Source organism: Penicillium lagena, assembly GCF_028827675.1.
Source record: "Penicillium lagena strain IBT 129212 chromosome Unknown utg000007l_segment0_segment0, whole genome shotgun sequence".
In the NCBI taxonomy this organism is placed as follows: domain Eukaryota; kingdom Fungi; phylum Ascomycota; class Eurotiomycetes; order Eurotiales; family Aspergillaceae; genus Penicillium; species Penicillium lagena.
Genome location: NW_026623228.1, coordinates 579,505 through 598,117, shown reverse-complemented (window position 1 = coordinate 598,117; position 18,613 = coordinate 579,505). Strand labels below are relative to the sequence as shown.

Here is an 18,613-nt window from a genome sequence, read left to right as displayed (position 1 = left end):
CTTCTGACGGAGGAACGGAAGCGGGATTGATGAGATTTGGATTTGCTGGAAATCCTCGGGTGCTGTGTGGAAAACGTCGGCACCAGCAGTAGGTAATTCTCGGAGAACGATGGCGGCTCGCGCGAGAATCATTCACCCTTCGTGGCCGACTGCTGAGGGATGTATGAGTGGCCCCAGTCATACATGGTATGTACTAATAGGTATAGATGGGCCAACACTCCGCTTAATTCGGGATGTGTCTCCTGAGCTCAGCAGAATTCTTTCCAATCCTGGAAATGACCAAGAACCTAAGGAGCAAAGGTCGAGGGCCGAACGTCGGGGCAGTCTCTTCGGCAAGAGACTTCGTGTGCGAACACTGGATATAAGCCGTGATGTCTCCTCAGTGTCTTGCTCGGATGACTGAGTTCCTTCTAGGGAATTCTGAGGGTCTCCAATCACATGTCTTGCCACCGTGAACTACTACAGTACGCGAGCCTGAGCGATGAGGACAGATGCTTCTTTCTACTTTTGTGTCCTGAGAAACGGACCGGCGAGCAAGACCCAAAAGGACCGAGAAAAAAAAGCAAAAAAAAAAAACAAAAGAGCGGGTCGGCAGAGTAGCCGAAGCGTGAATAGTTCACAAGCAATATGCTAGCGTGACTGACACTAGGATTCGCAGTAACGAGTGTTTTGTTAAGGTCAGGCTAATGAACCTTGACCAAGGGGTTGAGCCATCAGCTAATGATGCACCGCCATCTGCCGTCTTGCACTACTGGGTTTCGAGGGTCCAAGGACGCCCGACTGTGTGGATCGAGCGTATCCCGGCCCTACCGCTTGTGCTGCGTCTCACTGGGGCATCATTACCCAACCCATGTTTCGGGCTAGTTGAAACTCGGGGGCCCGATGTTCTGCAGCGGTTAAGGCGCGAGCTTACGAAAATGATTCAGAGTCTATCCACTTCCCTTTCCGATCAAAATATTCGACAGCAGACAAATGAAGATGATGTAATTAGGACCGATACCAAAATAAAAGACAAATGACAGGCCGTCCCTGATGCGAGGGTGAACCAGGGAGCCAAATATCCCAACTGATCGAGCCTTCACAAAAGACGGAGATTCAGATCTGAGCCAGTCCTTGCTTGCACGCGAGTCAGGCAAGCCCTACATTCTTTCGGATTCTAGTGGCCCGAAAAATGGATCTGTTCCCGCTGTCAGTGGACAAGAACCCAGCGGTTTGGAGACAATGTTTCGTTTTCGAAACAACAGAATACAGTTCGGAGAGGCTCCAGGGCCAACAAGGACTAATCTTTACGCGCGCTCTCTAACTACGTCCCACCGGTGTGCCCAAGGGGGTCTTTTTCAGCCGGCCAGAGCACTACTCTAATTGACACTACTCGGCTTGATGACAACATCCAAAAATACTCCGTCGAACTGGAGAGTGGGGCTCGGACAGTGTCCATGGCCTAAGATCAGCGACATCCTCGTTGGGCTCCATTCCCTCGGGATCCTGCTTTGTGGGTAAGATTCCTTTTTATCCCTCTCACCGCTTCTCCGACGTGGTCTTGGTCTTTGGACCCGACTGCGTGGACTGGCTGTGCGGCCAGCGCCGCCGAGTTTTGCCTCAACATCCAATATGTCTCGAAATAGCAGACCGTTACATACTGGCTTGCATCCCATTTGACCGAAACGCCACGCATGCATGCATGCATACATGTACCCTAGTGGGTTTTTTGTTGGCAGGCCCTGCCGAACGGAAATCATCTCCATCCCGAGAGAAAGGAAGTCCGCGCTCGCCCGTGGAGCATATTCCTCTCTTTCTCCTTCTCCGTGCAAAGACACAGACACACCGTCGGAAAGGCTCCACCGTCGAAAAGCCTTGGAACTTCCCAACCGAGCTGGCCGCATTGGATATCCTGGGGGCAAATCTCCGAATCGGACCTGACGCATCACAGAGGATCGGGGGGCTCGGATCCACTTACTGACTCTCGGCGGCCCAGCAGAGTGTAGGTCCGCACGCGCCACGCCAACAACCCTCCGGGAGTCTAACCACTTCGCTGGGTGGACTGGGTGGGCGGGCTGGCTGGGTGGTCGGGCTTTTACCACCGTGTGCCTTGCCTTTCACAGCAAAAAATAGTTAATAGTCAGAGTTGCTGTCTGACAAAAGTACTATGCTACTAGATTCTCGGGTCATGTATTTCTGCACGCCTGATTTCCTGCACTCGTACGAACGTTCATGCACGTTACCCACGGGGCAGAAAACCACCCGGCGTGTCGGGTCTCCTTTCTTGTTAGAAAAAAAAATTGATTTTTTAATTGCGAGGCCGTTGACCAGCGCACTATGCCGTGTTGGGTGTTTTCACTGAACCCGACAGAGTGGTTCACACCTCGGGAAGACACCTCAGCCTCGAGGGGGCCATGCGGTAAGGCCCCTTGGCTGGAGGAGGTAAGGTTGAGCCTGTGGCAGCGTGGGCCGACAGGGTTGTCGGAAAAAGCAGCATTGATCTGTGGTAATGTAGTATGTACATTGTTAATACGTGGTAGCAATTAAATAATCATCAGTCAGAAGTTCATTCAAAAAACCAGTGTCGTCCCGGTTCTAGGGAAACACAAGCCAAACTCAATGATCGACTCCAGGATCTGTATCCAACACTACTACACATCGATTGCCGTACTCCATCCAGTATGTCATAGTGCCGCGGTGCCATCACACCGGTCCCAGTCGGTGCTTTTTCGGTATAGGGCCGGCGGTCCTCGCCAAGGTATAATTTAGGCGTTTATCCATTGCCCTGGAAGTATACCGGGAAAAGAGTGGGATTACGTAATTAGATAATACATACCATGTCACTTCCAGCCCCTTTCTATTAACTAACTTCCTTCGCAAGATTGTAGATACCTTTTTTGCCCCTGCTTGCTTTTCAAACCCCATTTTGTACACTAGAAGGATTAGGGGTTTTCCGGCGACCCCCCGAGGGTGTTTCGCTATGTGTCACAATCCCAGTCCTCCACGTGTTGAATCTCCACTGCCAGCGTGGATGAACCAGCGCGTCGGTTCGGAGCGTGGCTTGTTGGAATATTGTTATGACTCGAAGCAAGTGCTTCTTTGCCGTGCACAAAATTATGTATTATTGAATGTGCACGTATGCCGGGGGACTATATAAGTTGAATTTATTGTCCGGATCATCATACCTTGGCTACTTAACACCTACCTAAATAGGTATGTGGGTCGTAGACTTTGGAGTTCCACTGAACTAATCTCTTGTTTAGTCTCTTTCGGCCAGTCGGAGGTTTATATAGCGTTTCTTCAGCAAGACAGTGTTACTTTGACACTGCACCCAAAGTTGAGAACGTATTGATCTGTTATCAGCCACTGATGAACACACTTATATATATTCATCGAGATCTTTATATCCGATCCTACGATACGGTGACAGGTAAATTCTCTGTGAAGAAGCGCACTAACTCTCCGAACCGACTGAATGATCGAACTCATGGATGACACACATATAAACGCCCAATTATAAGCAACAATCTGACAGGAGCTTCCTCGCATGTCAACAATTAAAAGAGAGACAAAATTATTATTGCCAAGTGTGTTCAACAACACATGGTATCCAAACACGACGCCAACCAGCCCAAAAAAACTCCGAAGCAAGAAGACCCTGCAAATACATAAATCATGAAAAAATCCATCAGCCCTCAAGCACAAGTTACCGCACGTCCTCCCTTCCGGCCATGAACTTGACACTCGCAGCAATAATCTGCATGACGACTTCGATCTCCGCCTCGTTGCGCGGCGCATAGATGAGCAGATACTCTGGCGGTAGATTCGGTACACACCCGGAGGTCGCGAACAAGGATAGAAACGCCGATTTGGAGAGACCGGAGAGCGCGTGGCGCTGGCCCCATCCTGCTTCGATGACTCGTTTGCCTATACAAGATTGATTAGTTTGATATATCACATGAGAGAAGGATTGTACGTACAATCAGCGGGCGACAACACAGCATGCACGGAGTGATCGGACAAATCGTGCAGATTGGCAATCTCGCGGCGCATGCGTGTTGCAATGGCCGAGGCGGGGAGGTTAGCGGCGAGGAAGAGGGCATCGGCGTTGCCCTCGAGGAGGGACGAGTTTGTCTTGACGAGGTGGTAGTTGCGGTTTGCAAAGGAGCTGAAGCTTGCGCGGAATTTCTAGACACGATCTATCGTATCAGCACTGCAGTTATAGAGAGAGAGGCGGGTAGTTATATGGATAGGGTACGCACTTCCTGCACGCGCTCCACGGGGATCTGCGTCAACTGGCGCTGCGGCGAAACATGCGGTCCAACGACAGGCCGTGCATCAGTTCGTCGCACGGCGCTGAGCTGCTCTTCCGTGAGAAAACCCTCATCGCCCTTCCCGTGGCCCTCGGCCGCTGCCATGCGCCGGTCATACACGTCCGTGCTGAGCATTTCGCGGCCCAGCGGCTGCATGACTAGGCGCACGTACAGCCATCCCAGGAGATTGTCTGGCACGCCGCCACCGCCGTAGGAGCGAAAGGTGCGATAGTCGCGGTAGGCGGCCGGGACGACAACGCTGGTGCCTAGTAATGCGGCGGCAGTGGTAAGGACGAGCGGAAGGCGGTCATGCTGGGTGAGTGAGCGGGGGAGCGCGAGGGAGCGCACGGCGGAGCTCAGGGAATCGGTCGACATCGCGGGTGGGATGCGTCGGGGGGAGTGAGTTTGGTTCCAGGGTGTGCGCCTCTGCGATGGCGCCGCTTTTTATTTCGTTGCACGCCTGACGGGAGTCAACCGGGGTCTAATGACGTGAGATACGCGCGATATGGTGGAGAAAAAAACAATTCGGCTGTGATCGCGGCATTTCGGGCACCGCCGGCGCAATATGTACCTGGTCAACCACCATCACATTCTAATATTTTCCTATTATACGTAGGCACATTCCTGATTTCAGCGGTAAATTGTAGATTGCTACTTGGATGGTTCCTGTCGATGTATACACATGCGAGAACTGATCCCCGCTTGCTACTATCTTATCAGGTCTTAAGCCAGCTCCACCGCCCTCCATAGCCAAGGCATCGGAGAAACGCTGTTGCCCCGGAGTACATCACGGCGCGATGCCGCACGGAGGGTACACTCGGCGTATGTCTGAAGCAGATAGGTTTGGACGCTGGTGGCTGTGGGGCGTCGTATGGTTACTTTACGACAAGTAATAGCAGAGAGTCCTGAGCTCATGAGGAGGGAGGGAATATGTCCTGGGTATCATGCCGTGCGCTTCAATCCTCCTTGCTAATCGAGCTCAGAGAATGTGCGAGCTTCAGAAGGACCACGCTTTCAGTCGCAGCGAAATAATTCAAGCTAAAAAGTGGCGAGTTAGAGAAAGAAGTGATAATAGACGCGGAACTACCCACCTGTCCATCAAGATCCGCAGATGGCGGTTGAAATGGTCCTCGTACCGCTTGAGTGTGTCTTCGAGCTTGCCGATGCGCGTTGGATCATACGCCCGCGCATCGGGGCCCCCGGCCTTGTCTCCAGACAGGTCCTGGTCGGCCGAGGCCAAGGCGCGGGAGAGCGATGCTGCCGTCCAGGATGCGAACATGGTACAGCAGGTCATCAGCTTAGAATGGATCTGCTGGGTGTTAGCGGTCTCCTTCCAAACGCCAAAGAGAGCCATTTACCTTTAACAGCTTGGCCTGAGTCAGCATGCACTCCTTGAGACATGTATCCAAGAAATCCACATGGTCCTGCATCAGCTCGTCAACCGTCCGATTGACCTGTTTCGACTCCACCGCTGACCCCTTGAATTCAGCGCCCTCGGCACCGTTCACACGCTCCATCAGTCCAACCCAATTGGGCTCGATCACCTCTGCCGTGCAGAAGTAGAGCAGCTGTTGGACAAAGACAAGCATCTTCGCCCGCAGGTTCCACGCCCGGCGTTTCCACATCTCCAACCGAGGATCTGAAGATTTGTGCCGCCAGCAGGTCGTCTTGTTCTGGTCGGCCCAGGACGTGACCAGCATCGTCTCCAGGTGGCGCAATGACAGCAGATGCCGGAAGATGAGCTGATACCGCAGCACGGTCTTGCGGCTGATGACAAGTGACAGAGGAAATGGCACCGAGTAATCCAGCTCGAGCGCATCGAATCCGACAATATCCTTGTCCTCCTCGGCGATTTGGGATGCAGGCGTCTGCTTCTCAAATGCGGCTTCCGGGTTGTCCTGATCGATCCCCGAAACGCTGACGACCTGCATCAACCACTTCGTGAGCCCGATCTTGTTCATCGAGACTTTGACATCTTCCTTGAATGGATCTTGAGCAGCAATACTGCCCGGTTGGCGGAGAACAAGGTCCAGCAGTGACTGAAGCTTGCCCTCATTTACCACACGCGCCGGCTTGCGCAACTCTGAGGCACCAAGCTCCAGAAAATAAGAGAAGAAATCCGAGCGATCGAGGAAGAAGTAATGTTTCAAAGAGCGGAAACGAGTCGTGAGCGAATTCTTCGTCAAAAGGAGATTCAACAAGGAGGCATTCGCATGGGTGTAGGCCGCATTGACATTCTCCAAAAACCGCGGGTCATCAAGCGTCTTGGGCACATCCTTGACGGCTTTGCTGACATCGACGCCGCCGCATTCGCGAACCACATTCAGATACTTGCCCGCCAAGAGAACTTTGTCTCGGACACTGTCGAGCTGCGGTGGAACCTCGTTGTCTCGGATAGTGTAGCGTTTCTCCCAGTATTCATCCGTATAGTCTTCCTCGAGCTTCTCCCGCTTGATCCATTTCTGCTCCTTCACCAAGAACTCTGCGTGAGGGTCTTTGATGCCTCCGTGGTGCAGCCATTCATTCAACATGTTCATGTAGGGCCGACTGGCGTCCCGAAGTAGGGTCTGCAACAGAGTCTTCGTGGTGGGATCACCGGAGAACATGGCGAGACGTTCAGTCAATAACCGCAGAACGTTGCCTCCTTTGCAGATTTTCCTGCTTGCCATGGCACCGGGAACCAAATCTCCTCCTTCTTTGAGTTGCTCGAGAATATTATCGACGTCGTCAAAGTCATCGATTGTCTCGTCGAGGTCCTGGTCCAAAAGGCCATTTCGTCGCAGAAGTTCCTGGCCCAAAGAATACAATTGGGCCACACACTGGCTGGTGGGAATCGTGTGGAGATGGAGGAGGTGCAGCGTGAATGTGGGGTCGTTCAGTAGTTGGCCTTCCAGCTGAGCAATGAGGATGAGATAGTCCTTGAGTAGTTTGCGGATGGACGCGCACAGCGCGTGACAGACGGCTCCATACTCGGCGCGACTTTGAATTTCCACAAAGGCTTCCATGGCGCTGTAATGGGTCGCCATCTTCAGCATTGACTGGGTGAGATCCCTCAGCGTTGGGTCCAAGCCTGGTGCCAGTTGGAAACTCGGGCCAGTCAGGCGGTCCTTCTCAACCGAAGGATTGTAAGTACTTTGGTAATGGATATATTGGCCCTCAAGCCCCATGAATACAAACAAAAGGTCTTCGAGAATTGCAGCTTCTTGAGCGTCAGATGATAGCTCGCGAAGCGGCCGGGGATGAAGCGACTGCGGGACCACGGATGCCAGCGGAGGCACTGATACACGACATGCTAACGGAGCGGTTGAGTGAGCAATCAACGAGGCCTGCGGATCCCATGGCACTGTATAGTCGAGCGATGGTTAGCACTTGCGTCTCAATACACCGAATGCAACAGGGCGTTGTGCGCTGGAATACTAACGGTCAGCGGTCTCCTTCCCCTTCTTCCGAGCATTTGGACTTGCGGCATCGGCCGGCGCAGTCTTTTTTTGCCTTGGATCTCCTCGGTTTGCAGCACTGGAAGATTCCTTGACCGGATTTCTGGTGCGCGCCTGCGCCTTCTCTCTGGTTGTGATCACCGTGCGCTCGGTGCGCTTTTCGGATTGTTTTATGTCTCGTGATGGGACTTTCTTGTGTCCCGATGAGCTTGTTCGTAAGGGGTCCATATTCTCGGGCTGTAGTGGTTCATCCCCGGGAGTAAACTTGTCGGAATCGACGCGACTGGAGGCCGCGCGGGGTCGTGAAGGGTTCATATTGCTGGATTGGCAGTCATTTACGGACATGCTCCCGCGAAGATATGGGGAGTGGCGTGCAGCATAGGAGAGCAGAGAGAGAGAGTCCAGGACACGTCAGAGACAAGACAAAGACACGCCAGAGAAGAGAGTTGGGGAGGTCTGTTGCCAGTCGCAGCGAAACAAACAAACTAGGCAAACAAAACATCTTTTCTGCCTGAGGCAGCCACACCAGGCACTCGCCCACTTGCGTAGTTGAAGCTTGGGGAGCTCCATCTCATCTCATCTCATCCTCTTCCTCTTCCATCACTCTCTCCCTCCCTTCTCTTCCCCCTCCCCTCTACCCTTAACTCTAACTCTCTACATTGCTTCCCCTTGGTCACCCATTGCGTCAACTCTCCCACCATGTTCATCGCACGATCGGAATACGGTAAGCTCGTCCGTCCCTCTCCTCTCCGCTGCGGAAGCAACTAACCCTCCTCCCCAGACCGTGGAATCAAGTACGAATGCTCCCTGATTGCCTTGTGATGCACCATCAGTCTGACAATGACCCCTCCCACAGCACCTTCTCTCCCGAAGGCCGTTTGTTCCAGGTCGAATACTCTCTCGAAGCTATCAAACTAGGTTCCACAGCGATTGGAGTACGTCCCTCCCTACGCCTCGATATTCGAGTCCTGCTTTCATAATTCACAAGAGGATCCTGACTCTAACGTCAACCTTAGGTAGCAACATCCGAGGGCGTCATCCTCGGTGTCGAGAAGCGCGTCACCTCGACCCTGCTGGAGGCATCCTCCGTAGAGAAGATCGTCGAAATCGACCAGCACATCGGCTGCGCCATGTCCGGCCTGCAGGCGGATGCCCGGAACCTGGTCGAGCACGCCCGCGTTGAGTGCCAGAACCATGCCTTCCACTATGCCGAGCCGCTGCGCGTGGAGAGCACCACGCAGGCGATTTGCGATCTGGCGCTCCGGTTCGGTGAGAGCGGCGACGACGAGGAGAGTGTCATGAGCAGACCGTTCGGGGTGGCGTTGTTAATTGCTGGTTATGACGAGGATGGTCCGCAGCTGTATGTGTAGTGTTGTGTTGTTTTCCAGATTGAATTGTGGGTGGGCTGATTGTTTCGACTTGACAGATATCACGCTGAACCCTCGGGTACATTTTACCGTTACGACGCCAAGGCTATCGGTTCCGGAAGCGAGGGCGCGCAGGCCGAGCTGCAGAATGAATATCATCGCTCCTTGACGCTGCCCGAGGCCGAGACCCTGGTGCTGAAGACGCTGAAGCAGGTCATGGAGGAGAAGCTGGATGCCAAGAACGTTCAGCTTGCGAGCGTGACCAAGGAGAAGGGTTTCCGCATCTACAATGACGAGGATATGGGCAAGGCTGTTGCGCAGCTGGGTGGGAATCAATGAGAGAGATTATGTATCTCTCGCGATCGGTAGCCTACTGGTCTGTTTTGTATTGTTGTTGGAAGCAATAGAAAAATAATTGATGAATTGATCCAACGCCTAGAGCTTCTTTTTTCACTCAAGCAGTTCGATATGATCTTGACTTGTCTCTATACAGGTATCTAACGGATCTTGTATACACACGGCTTGAGCACCTGCGCCTCCTGCTCCGGTGACATGCCACCGTCCGCCTTCTTGTCGACGAACCGCTTCTTCCCACCCGCTGTCGGGGGTGCTACTGCAGAAGCGTGCTTGCCCTTGCTCGGCGAACCGCCCTGCTTCACAAACTCCATCCGGACAAACATCTTGTTGGACTTGTCAACCGACTCCGGACGAAGCACGAATCCGCGAGTGCGGAACACTTCCACAAACGCCGATATATCCGTCTCATCATCCGTGGCCGCTGGGCGCGCATCCTCCGCGTAGATATCGGCATCATCCATATCCGAGTCCGCATCGTCCGCATCTCCACCCTTCTTCTTCTTGAGCTTCTTCTTCTCCGTCTTGCTCTGTGGCTTCTGCGCTCCGATCTGCGACTTCTTGCGAGTCACTTTGCCGAAGCGGCTCTTGACCTCGCTGACCCAGCACTCGCCCTTGCCGTCGCCGCGCAGAACGCGCCATGCTTCCTCGACGAAGGAAACCCAGTTCGTGCCCATCAAGCTCAGACAGAAGACGGCTACATCGACCGAGCCGTCTTCCAGCGGCAGATTCGAGATATCTGCTTTGGTGATCAGAGAATTCGGGGCTTGCAGGTCGTAGCTGTTGAGCTTGATGGCCAACTTCTTAGCTGACGGGGTCAGGGCACGCGCAAGCTGGGCATCGCCGCAGCCCAAGTCGATGATAGTGCATGCTCCATTTGGCCGGCGAGGAAGCGGCGCTCCCTTGCTGAGATTCTGAGGCTTGCCTCTCTTTGGGACGGGGATGGCGGCCCGTCGACGAATGGCTTGGATATAGCCATCGACTGGGTTGGAGGGCCAGGACTCCTTCACCTGTCGGGCAAATCCTGCATGATATTCATCGAATAGCTCCGGGTTGGCGCTGAACAGCTCAAAGGCCTTGGCAGACGGGGTCGTGTAGAGGGTCTCGTTCAGATGGCGGAACCGAGAGGAGATGAGCTTCTGGCGCATCGCCTGTTGGAGGGGTGTAAGAGTCGCTGATGTAGGAGGAGGTGGTGCAAGTGTCTCCGAGGCGGAAGTGGCAGCAGGCGCTTCATCAGGAACCGTACTAGAGGCGCCGTCTTCCTGTTTCTTGTTCTTCTTGTCCTTCTTCTGCTTCTTCTTTGCCGTCTTGTCTCCGTCCCCAAGTGGACCAGCATTGGCACCCGTGGCTATCTCCTTCTTGGGCTTGGAGGTTTCCTTCTTCGGCTTCGGTGCAGCCTGCTTCTGCGGTGTCTGCTGGTCTTTCTGCTTCTTCTCTGACTTCACGGAATCTCCCGCCCGGTTTTTCGCAGCCTTGGGTGTTGGGACGCCGCCCTCGATATGCCGGCGATACATTTCGTCCACGTTGCCGGATGTGACATTGTCGTTTCCGCGCTTGCGCTTCTTGTTCTTTGCATTGTTGGGGGTGGGCGTATCTTTGGGTGGTTGTGATTGGTTTGCCGATTGGGTCTGCTGCTTGAGAGCAGAGCTCGAGACTGACCAGCCTGGAACGGCGAACATGGTCGGTGGGAGGTGGTGAGCGAGGTACTACCCGATCCTCTTCTTGGAAATGTTGTTGCTGGGAAAGTGTGGAGGTTGGAGAGAGAAATGTAGCTTTCGCCGAAAAAAAAAAAGTGGCCGGCAGAAAACCAGGCATGCTCGCGGCCTCAGGCATCGACATAGTCGTCGGCCCACGTTAAGAAATAATTCCTCCTCCTCCGCCTCGGTCCAACTGTTTTTTTCTATTTAATTAGAATATTTATGAAACATGTCTGTTCGACCCTACTGTGTAATTTAGGTCGGTTCTCCGCCCGAGTGGTGGTCCACCAGGGCGTCCAATGTGCCATCGATGCACCCTCCGCTACACCACACGGAAAAGGACCACAACAAATCCGATCTAACACTAGTGACTAAAGTCATAATGAAGCGAAGTAGTCGTATCTCTATCGGGTGATCCACCTCGGCGTGTGGGGAACCCCCCGATAGCCCGATCCAGGCTGGCCCACCACATCATCATCTCTCCTCCCCCTGTGGACCATCCACGATGTTACCCGATTATCCCTGACCATTAACGATTCATCCGGAGTCTGGGCTCGTGGACCAGATGGAAAACACCATCGAGGCCGGGCTGGATGATCGCCTGGCCAGGAAACCCTCCGTGGACAACGGTGGTGCGGCTGAGACTGCGTTAAGGAGGACTTCTCTCTCCCACAGAGCGCCCAAAAAGCGAACCAAGACGGGCTGCCTGAGTACGTTGCTGCCAGAGACATGGATCTGTTCAATTGGCTGACCGCAATAGCATGTCGCAAGCGTCGCATCAAATGTGGCGAGGAGAAGCCCATCTGTCACCACTGCGTCAAGTCCAAACGATTATGTGAGGGCTATGCCCAGCGCGTGGTGTTTAAGAATCCACTGGGCATCATCCGAAGCCATGCTCTGGACCAGCAGTTCCCGCAAGGCCAGATGCGGGTTTCCACGTTTAATGATTATGCCAGCTCTCTGGCTGCCCAGCAGGCTGCTGCTGCCGCCGCCTCTCAGCATCCCGCGCTAGCACCGAGGCCGGTTGACCCCGCGGCATTGGAGTACGCTCCTCCGCCCTTGTCGGATAGAGCCCCACCGGAAAGTCCTCAGCCGAGCAGTACATCGCATTTCTACTATCCAGCTGTTTCGATGCAGACACACCTGCAACAGTGGCCATTCCAGACACTTACGACAGCCTCAACCGACTACTCACCACCGCCGCAATCGACCACTTCTAGCCAGACTACCCATTATAACCAAGAGCCGGCCACTGAATATAGGGACCAGGGTGCCTCATCCCAATACCCAGGCGAAGGGGTTGTTTCTTATGCTGGACAATTGCCGCTAATAGCAACTGGCCAAAGCAGCAGTGAGGATATATCTCCGGTTTGTGGTCCCAGTACTTCGACGCTCGTCCTATTGCTAATGGCATTAGAATACGAATCAAACAACACCCCCGATTGTCTATCATCATCAATCGCCTCCAGGGTCATTACAGCACCCTTTACACCCCCATGAACCATTCCTGCCACAGCAGGCTCAGATCATTTATGTCGAAGACGAAAGTGAAGACTATTATGATGTCGAGTCGGACGAAGAAATGGTTGACCAGGTACAAGCAGAAGGCTTCAACCAGTTAAGTCTGATCATGTCCTCCGCCAACCAAGATGACCGACAGCTTCGCTCTTTCACCACTCACCTGAATGAACCAAATATCCTCGCCACCTATCGTCCCACCCTGGGCTCGTCACCCCTCAATAATCCAAAGACAGCCCGTATATTTGTTCATTTCATTCACTCCACTGGGCCTTCTATGTCAATGTTTGAGCGGCATCCCACAGACTCTTCCATTGTGCTAGGCGCTCCGGTCCCCACTGCGCAGCAAGGTCTGTGGACGTATACGCTTCCCCTCAAGGCATTGGAGCATCAGGCACTATTGCAGGCCATCCTCGCGATTAGCAGCTTGCACATCTCCTACCTCCAGAATGCCCCGACCACTGTGTCACTGAAGCACTACCACTACGCATTAAAGAGAGTCGGTCATGCCGTAGGCCTCCCACTGCGTCGCAAGCAGATTGGTACGCTCGCAGCGACGTTGACTTTGGGTTATTACGAGGTGATCTCAGCCGATCACCACAAGTGGAATAGCCATGTTGCTGGATCTGCTCATCTGATCCGCGAGATCGATTATGCTGGTATAACTCGAGATCTTCGGGCATACCGACGGCGAATATATAAGCAGTACAACCCCATGGCCCATGTAGTCTCATGGCCAGGGGGTTATAGTTGCCACGATCCGGGTTGTGAACCACCTGAGGATGATCCATTCGTCGAAAAAGAGAGCGTTATTGACCAGACGGTCCTCGAAACCATTACGGGGAGAGCGATGAATTACGATGAATTTGGACATGTCGACGAGGGCCATGTGCGAGAACCTCGGAAGCACTTCACGCGCAAAGACATTGAGAACTTTCGTATCCAGTGTGATCTGTACTGGTGGTATTGCAAGCAGGATTTGATCCAGAGCTTGATCAGTGGGAACAAACTTTTGTGAGTCGAATGCTTCCACATTAGATTGCCATGTTTGCTGACTTGGGTTTGATTCTAGCACGCCATATTCCCAATGGGGCCAGTGCCCACCGCGAGCAGGTCTTGGACGGTTGGATGCCATCTATGGCTCAGTCGATCATCTCTGGCTCCTACTTGGACGATTAACGGATTTTGGGTACCGTGACCGGAAGCGAAAGCTGAAGGCTCTCAAAGCGGCGGGGAAGGAGTGGACGCCTACTCCGGGCATGTTCAAATTCATGGCTCGCTTTGCGGGTGGCAGTCCCGGTCAACAACCAGGCCCACCGGGCTCAGGTCTTGGAGGAGCTCCCCCGCCTGGTTCGGCGCAAGGAAACCCAGCACATCGGCCTGGAGACGGGACATCACCGACCCAAAAGACTGCCCCGCCATCTCGAGACAGTCCTCCCATGTACGGCATGATTCCTCAGACAGGCCCAGTGCGCCTGCCATCCGGGTTCACCGACCAGCGCCAAGAATCCCGGGAGTCTCCAGAGGGAGACAACGAGGACTCCACGTATAATGAAGCCGAGCAAGAATGGGAGACCATTATGGAAGCCTTCGAGACGTTTTCCCATTCCCTGGGTCGAGATTTTCAACCCTTGCCCGCAGATATCACACCTCCCATCTCGACCCCATTTGGACCAGCCCTCCAGTACCGTACGCACACGATCGCGGTCCTGTGGGGGTTCTACTATGCTGGGCGGATTCTGCTACTACGACTACACCCCTCCATGCCTCCGGCAATGATGGTTGCCGCCGGAGTCGCAGCCCGCACGACAATCGAATATGCGCAAAACGTCGGCAAGATCATGGCAGGCATTTACTATCCACAGCGATATAACCTCGAGGCCGGTAGCCTCAGCCCCACATTGGGCACGTCCCTGACCGAGATGACTGTGCCGGTCTTCTTTGCGGCGGTGCAGTACACCGACGCCACGCAGCGTGGCTGGACAATCACCAAGCTGCGCGAGATCTCCCGGCTGACGGGCTGGAAATCCTCGGACGCTGTGGCTGCTGGCTGTGAGAATTCATGGGTCGTAGCGGCAAGGCACGGGCGCGGGCCGCCGTACAGTAGGACGCAATACAGCGATCGCGAAGTAAGTAACTGACTAGTGGCGAATTTGCTGGCCGGTGCCTGGAGCTAACTCATATCCTTGTCCGTAGCGACCTGGGTTCAACGCCGTGCAGCGCGATGATGTCAACCATGACCGACGGTTCGTGACCGTCAGTGGATCAGGCCGGCTTCACTGGGCGTTTGGGATATTGAGTCTGGAGGATGATGTCGACGACATGGATTGATAGGTAACCAACTAGAGTAGGAGGTAGCTAGTCCACTCAGTGGTAATAACTACTTGAGCCTCTGCCCTAAGTGTCTAGTGTCACTTTAGTCCCGTCACTGCCACACCCCACATGCGATGCCATCATCGGCTCCGTTCTTGCTTCCTGCTTTTCCTCTTTTTCCTCACCTCAGCCACGTTGACTCTCCTACTCCCTGTCGTATCATTTGGTTTTCAGCCCTCTACACTGCCCGTCAACCATCTCGACCATCGTCACCCGTGGTTCTCACCCCCACTACCACACGGCGGCCCGGAGTCAGCCGCCCGCGTCATCCACGGTTCTGGTCATCCAGACTTGGCAGCGTGTTTGTGTCTGGCAGCAATAACAGGCACCCACCATGTCGCGCTACAACGATGACTACCGCTCGTCAACCGGCACCCTCGACTCCCGCGATCGCTACGACCGCTACTCGCGGGGACCACCGGTGGCTGAACGACCCCGCCAAGTAGATGACGAGCGGTTCGAGTTCCGACTTCGCGAAGAAGACAGCTACGGTCCTCCCGCGCGCGCTCCAAATCGATCCTACGACGACGACCACCTGGACCACCCTCCTAGCCGTCGGCGGGAGCAACGCCGCGACGACAGCCCAGACTTTCGTCCCCCGCGCCTGGTGAGACGGCAGTCGTCCCTTGATACCTTTGACCGTCTCCCGCGGCGCAGGATGGAGGCACCCGGGCGCAGCGGCCCTGGTGTCCCTCCTTCGGCGAGAAGTAGAGGTGGTGGCCTCGTGCCTGCGCCGCCGCCACCTAGGCGCCGGTCACCGCCTAGATATCATGAGCGCGAGGTCTATGAGGAAATTCGCATCGCTGAGCCCGACTACTACGGTGACGAGGAGTATCGTGATATTAGGGACAGAGACCGCATGGCTGATCGTCGACGCTCGAGTAGCGCGGCCAGACATCGTGAGGAGAAGCCCTATCCTCGCAAGGGAAAGACTCGTCTGCCGAGGAAGCTGGCGCATACGCATGCTATTTCCGAGCTTGGGTATCCCTACAAGGAGGAGGTGGGTGTTTTCTTTTTACCGACATTCAAAGGATCAAGTGCTAATGTTGAGTCCAGGATAATATGATTATTATCCAAGTGGCGCTGTCGAAAGACCAGATCGACCAAGTTATCAGCTTGAGCAAGGAGTATAAGCGCCGATCATCAGAGAGTACGTCGCCGGTTGGACGATCCATTCCAAGAAACAGACAACTGATGTTATGTGTTAGCATACTATGTCGCCAGATCACCCTCTCCGATCCGACGACCCCGAGAACGGGTCACGACAGAGACTCTCTTCGTCAACTCCTCATCTCCCCGATCCAGCTACGAAGAGTTCATCGTGGAGGGGTCTCCATCGCGGCACCGAGATATCGAGTTCGAAGAAATCATCGAGCGGCCGCGCCACTTCCAAACCATCTCCCGTCCCCGCTCTGTGTCTGTCCATGGTCGCAGACGAGTATCATCGCCCATGCGATACGTGGAACCCCAGTTTTTCGAGGAGCGCATCGAGTCCGTTAGTCCCCGCACCGGTTCGATGGTCTTAGTCCAGCCGAGAAGCAGCGAAAATGACGTCCGCGAGCTGGAACGGGAGATCCGCATGCTGCAACTCGAGCGACAGGGTGGTATTGAAATTACTCGGGAACACGAGACGGACCTGATCGATAGCAATGGCAATTCGGAGGAGATTACGGAGCTCTCGAGGTCCGAACGCAGACGTATGTGCCCTGGTATCTGCATGAGATTCTATACTGACTGCGGATACAGAACCGAATTCCCGGATTGTGCGGGCGATGTTTGCCACTTTGACGTGATATGCGGGATGGATGATGATGTTCTTCTCTTCAGTAGTGTTTTATTGCATCGACCTTTCTTTCCATTTTTCAAGTATGTCATGGTTGTTGTTGTTGCTGTAATCAAGATAAAGTGATGCCTGAAACACGTGGTCAAGCAAGGCGGTGCGGGCCTCGAGCACGAGCACAAGTACCTCTCCAACCTTCTCCTATCAACCACTTACCATTTACCCTAACCACACCACTCTCCCTCCACTATCGGCCATCATGGATCGGGTGCAGGCATTCGGTAAAACTTTTAGGTTCGTCATGCTGTCTGTTTATTGGTGTTCATTACGATAAATACCCCCCGAGGTGTCTCGCCTACTGACATCGTCTTGTCTGTATCTCGCTGGGAAATAGCGCGAATTTCTCGCCCTTTGCCCAGCGCACTCAGCAACTGATCAAGGAGCAACTGGGCCAGGCCGATGAGAAGACCCAGCTCCCTGATGAATACATCGAGCTCGAGAAGCGCGTCGATGCGCTGAAGCTCGTGCACCAGAAACTGCTGCAGGTGACGTGAGTTGTTTCCTTTCCCCAATCACCGCCACCCTCGACACAAGCTAACAACAACAAAAATAAAAAACAGTTCTCAGTACTCCAATGAGGCTTACGACTACCCGCCCAACATCCGCGAATCCTTCAATGACCTCGGCCGCACGATCAACGACAAGGTCACGCTCCTCTCGCAGGCCAACTCGCCCGCTGAAGCCCAAGCTGCCCTGACGGCACCCCCTTCCGCAAAGCCGCAGCCCAAGACCTTCAACCATGCGATCGCCCGCGCATCGCTCGCGGGCTCGCAGACTCTGGCACAGAGCTCCGAGACCGAGGACCCGCTCGCTAGCGCGCTGGAGAAGTACGCCCTGGCCGAGGAGAAGGTCGGCGAGGCCCGTCTAGCTCAAGATGCGCAGATCCAGTCCCGGTTCCTGGCCGGATGGAACACCACCCTGAATACGAACTTGATGTTTGCTGCGAAGGCGCGCAAGAATGTTGAGAATGCGCGTCTTATGCTCGACTCTATCAAGGCGAGCAAGAAGGCTGCCGCACGTGGTGATCTGGATAACCTGAGTGAGGATGCCCGCGCGGAGATCGAGCAGGCGGAGGATGAATTTGTTGGTCAGACGGAGGAGGCTGTCAGCGTGATGAAGAACGTATGTCTTCCCCCCCCATCCCTTACTTCTCTCGGTACTAATTGCTTAGGTCCTTGATACCCCCGAGCCCCTTCGCAATCTGGCCGACCTGATCGCCGCCCAGCTGGAGTTCCACAAGAAGGCCTACGAGATCCTCAGCGAGCTTGCGCCCGTCGTCGACGGCCTGCAGGTGGAGCAGGAGGTGAGTTGGGCCCAATCTGTTCCCGTGCACCCCTAACGCTATGTTAGGCCAGCTACCGCAAGAGCCGTGAAGGCGCATAAGCGGTGCTTCTCTATTGATTTTTGGTTGTTTTTGTTCCTCTCTCAGCCGTGGGTCCTGCATGCCCTGTGTATTTACCCCTGTTGCTTCTACTGTGTCATTCTACGGAATCGCAAAATCGGTCATTTGAATTAAGTCGTTTCATGAATGCACAACACAAACCATGTAGCTAGTAATCGTCACTCAACAATAGCAAGTCTAGGCGTACTTGGCCTCGATTCAGACCCACCGCCCTGTTATGCCTGAGGCACCCACAACCCGCAGCTCCAGAGCTCCGACGTTGAACTTCGCTCTCGTCCTGCCTGTATCCTCGCCACCACTTCCCCCTGCATTCCTTTAAACGCCTCTGCGGCT

At 54.3% G+C, this 18,613-nt stretch overlaps 7 protein-coding genes across 7 annotated transcripts; 4 read left to right on the top strand and 3 right to left on the bottom strand.

The window, feature by feature from the left end:
• Positions 1 to 3,685: 3,685 nt before the first annotated feature.
• Positions 3,686 to 4,667, bottom strand: N7510_009760 (uncharacterized protein; the record flags this gene model as incomplete). The annotated part of the gene is made up of 3 exons (XM_056981685.1): positions 3,686 to 3,906; positions 3,960 to 4,167; positions 4,242 to 4,667. The coding sequence occupies 3 exons, from the start codon at positions 4,665 to 4,667 to the stop codon at positions 3,686 to 3,688; spliced, it is 855 nt and encodes a 284-aa protein (XP_056829521.1).
• Positions 4,668 to 5,248: 581 nt separating this feature from the next.
• N7510_009759 (gamma-tubulin-complex subunit SPC97) lies at positions 5,249 to 8,074 on the bottom strand (the record flags this gene model as incomplete). Its single annotated transcript, XM_056981684.1, has 4 exons — positions 5,249 to 5,330; positions 5,384 to 5,601; positions 5,651 to 7,635; positions 7,714 to 8,074. The coding sequence occupies 4 exons, from the start codon at positions 8,072 to 8,074 to the stop codon at positions 5,249 to 5,251; spliced, it is 2,646 nt and encodes an 881-aa protein (XP_056829520.1).
• Positions 8,075 to 8,550: 476 nt separating this feature from the next.
• Positions 8,551 to 9,435, top strand: pup2 (proteasome core particle subunit alpha 5; the record flags this gene model as incomplete). Its single annotated transcript, XM_056981683.1, has 3 exons — positions 8,551 to 8,664; positions 8,746 to 9,089; positions 9,156 to 9,435. 3 exons carry the CDS (start codon positions 8,551 to 8,553, stop codon positions 9,433 to 9,435), a joined length of 738 nt encoding a protein of 245 aa, XP_056829519.1.
• Positions 9,436 to 9,593: 158 nt separating this feature from the next.
• Positions 9,594 to 11,129, bottom strand: N7510_009757 (25S rRNA (adenine645-N1)-methyltransferase; the record flags this gene model as incomplete). Its single annotated transcript, XM_056981682.1, has 1 exon — positions 9,594 to 11,129. The coding sequence occupies one exon, from the start codon at positions 11,127 to 11,129 to the stop codon at positions 9,594 to 9,596; it is 1,536 nt and encodes a 511-aa protein (XP_056829518.1).
• Positions 11,130 to 11,712: 583 nt separating this feature from the next.
• On the top strand, positions 11,713 to 14,996 carry N7510_009756 (uncharacterized protein; the record flags this gene model as incomplete). The annotated part of the gene is made up of 5 exons (XM_056981681.1): positions 11,713 to 11,857; positions 11,908 to 12,515; positions 12,565 to 13,679; positions 13,738 to 14,794; positions 14,862 to 14,996. The coding sequence occupies 5 exons, from the start codon at positions 11,713 to 11,715 to the stop codon at positions 14,994 to 14,996; spliced, it is 3,060 nt and encodes a 1,019-aa protein (XP_056829517.1).
• A 376-nt stretch (positions 14,997 to 15,372) lies between these two features.
• On the top strand, positions 15,373 to 16,947 carry N7510_009755 (uncharacterized protein; the record flags this gene model as incomplete). Its single annotated transcript, XM_056981680.1, has 2 exons — positions 15,373 to 16,038; positions 16,309 to 16,947. The coding sequence occupies 2 exons, from the start codon at positions 15,373 to 15,375 to the stop codon at positions 16,945 to 16,947; spliced, it is 1,305 nt and encodes a 434-aa protein (XP_056829516.1).
• A 130-nt stretch (positions 16,948 to 17,077) lies between these two features.
• N7510_009754 (BAR domain-containing protein) lies at positions 17,078 to 18,057 on the top strand (the record flags this gene model as incomplete). Its single annotated transcript, XM_056981679.1, has 3 exons — positions 17,078 to 17,112; positions 17,213 to 17,368; positions 17,439 to 18,057. The coding sequence occupies 3 exons, from the start codon at positions 17,078 to 17,080 to the stop codon at positions 18,055 to 18,057; spliced, it is 810 nt and encodes a 269-aa protein (XP_056829515.1).
• Between the last annotated feature and the right edge of the window lie 556 nt (positions 18,058 to 18,613).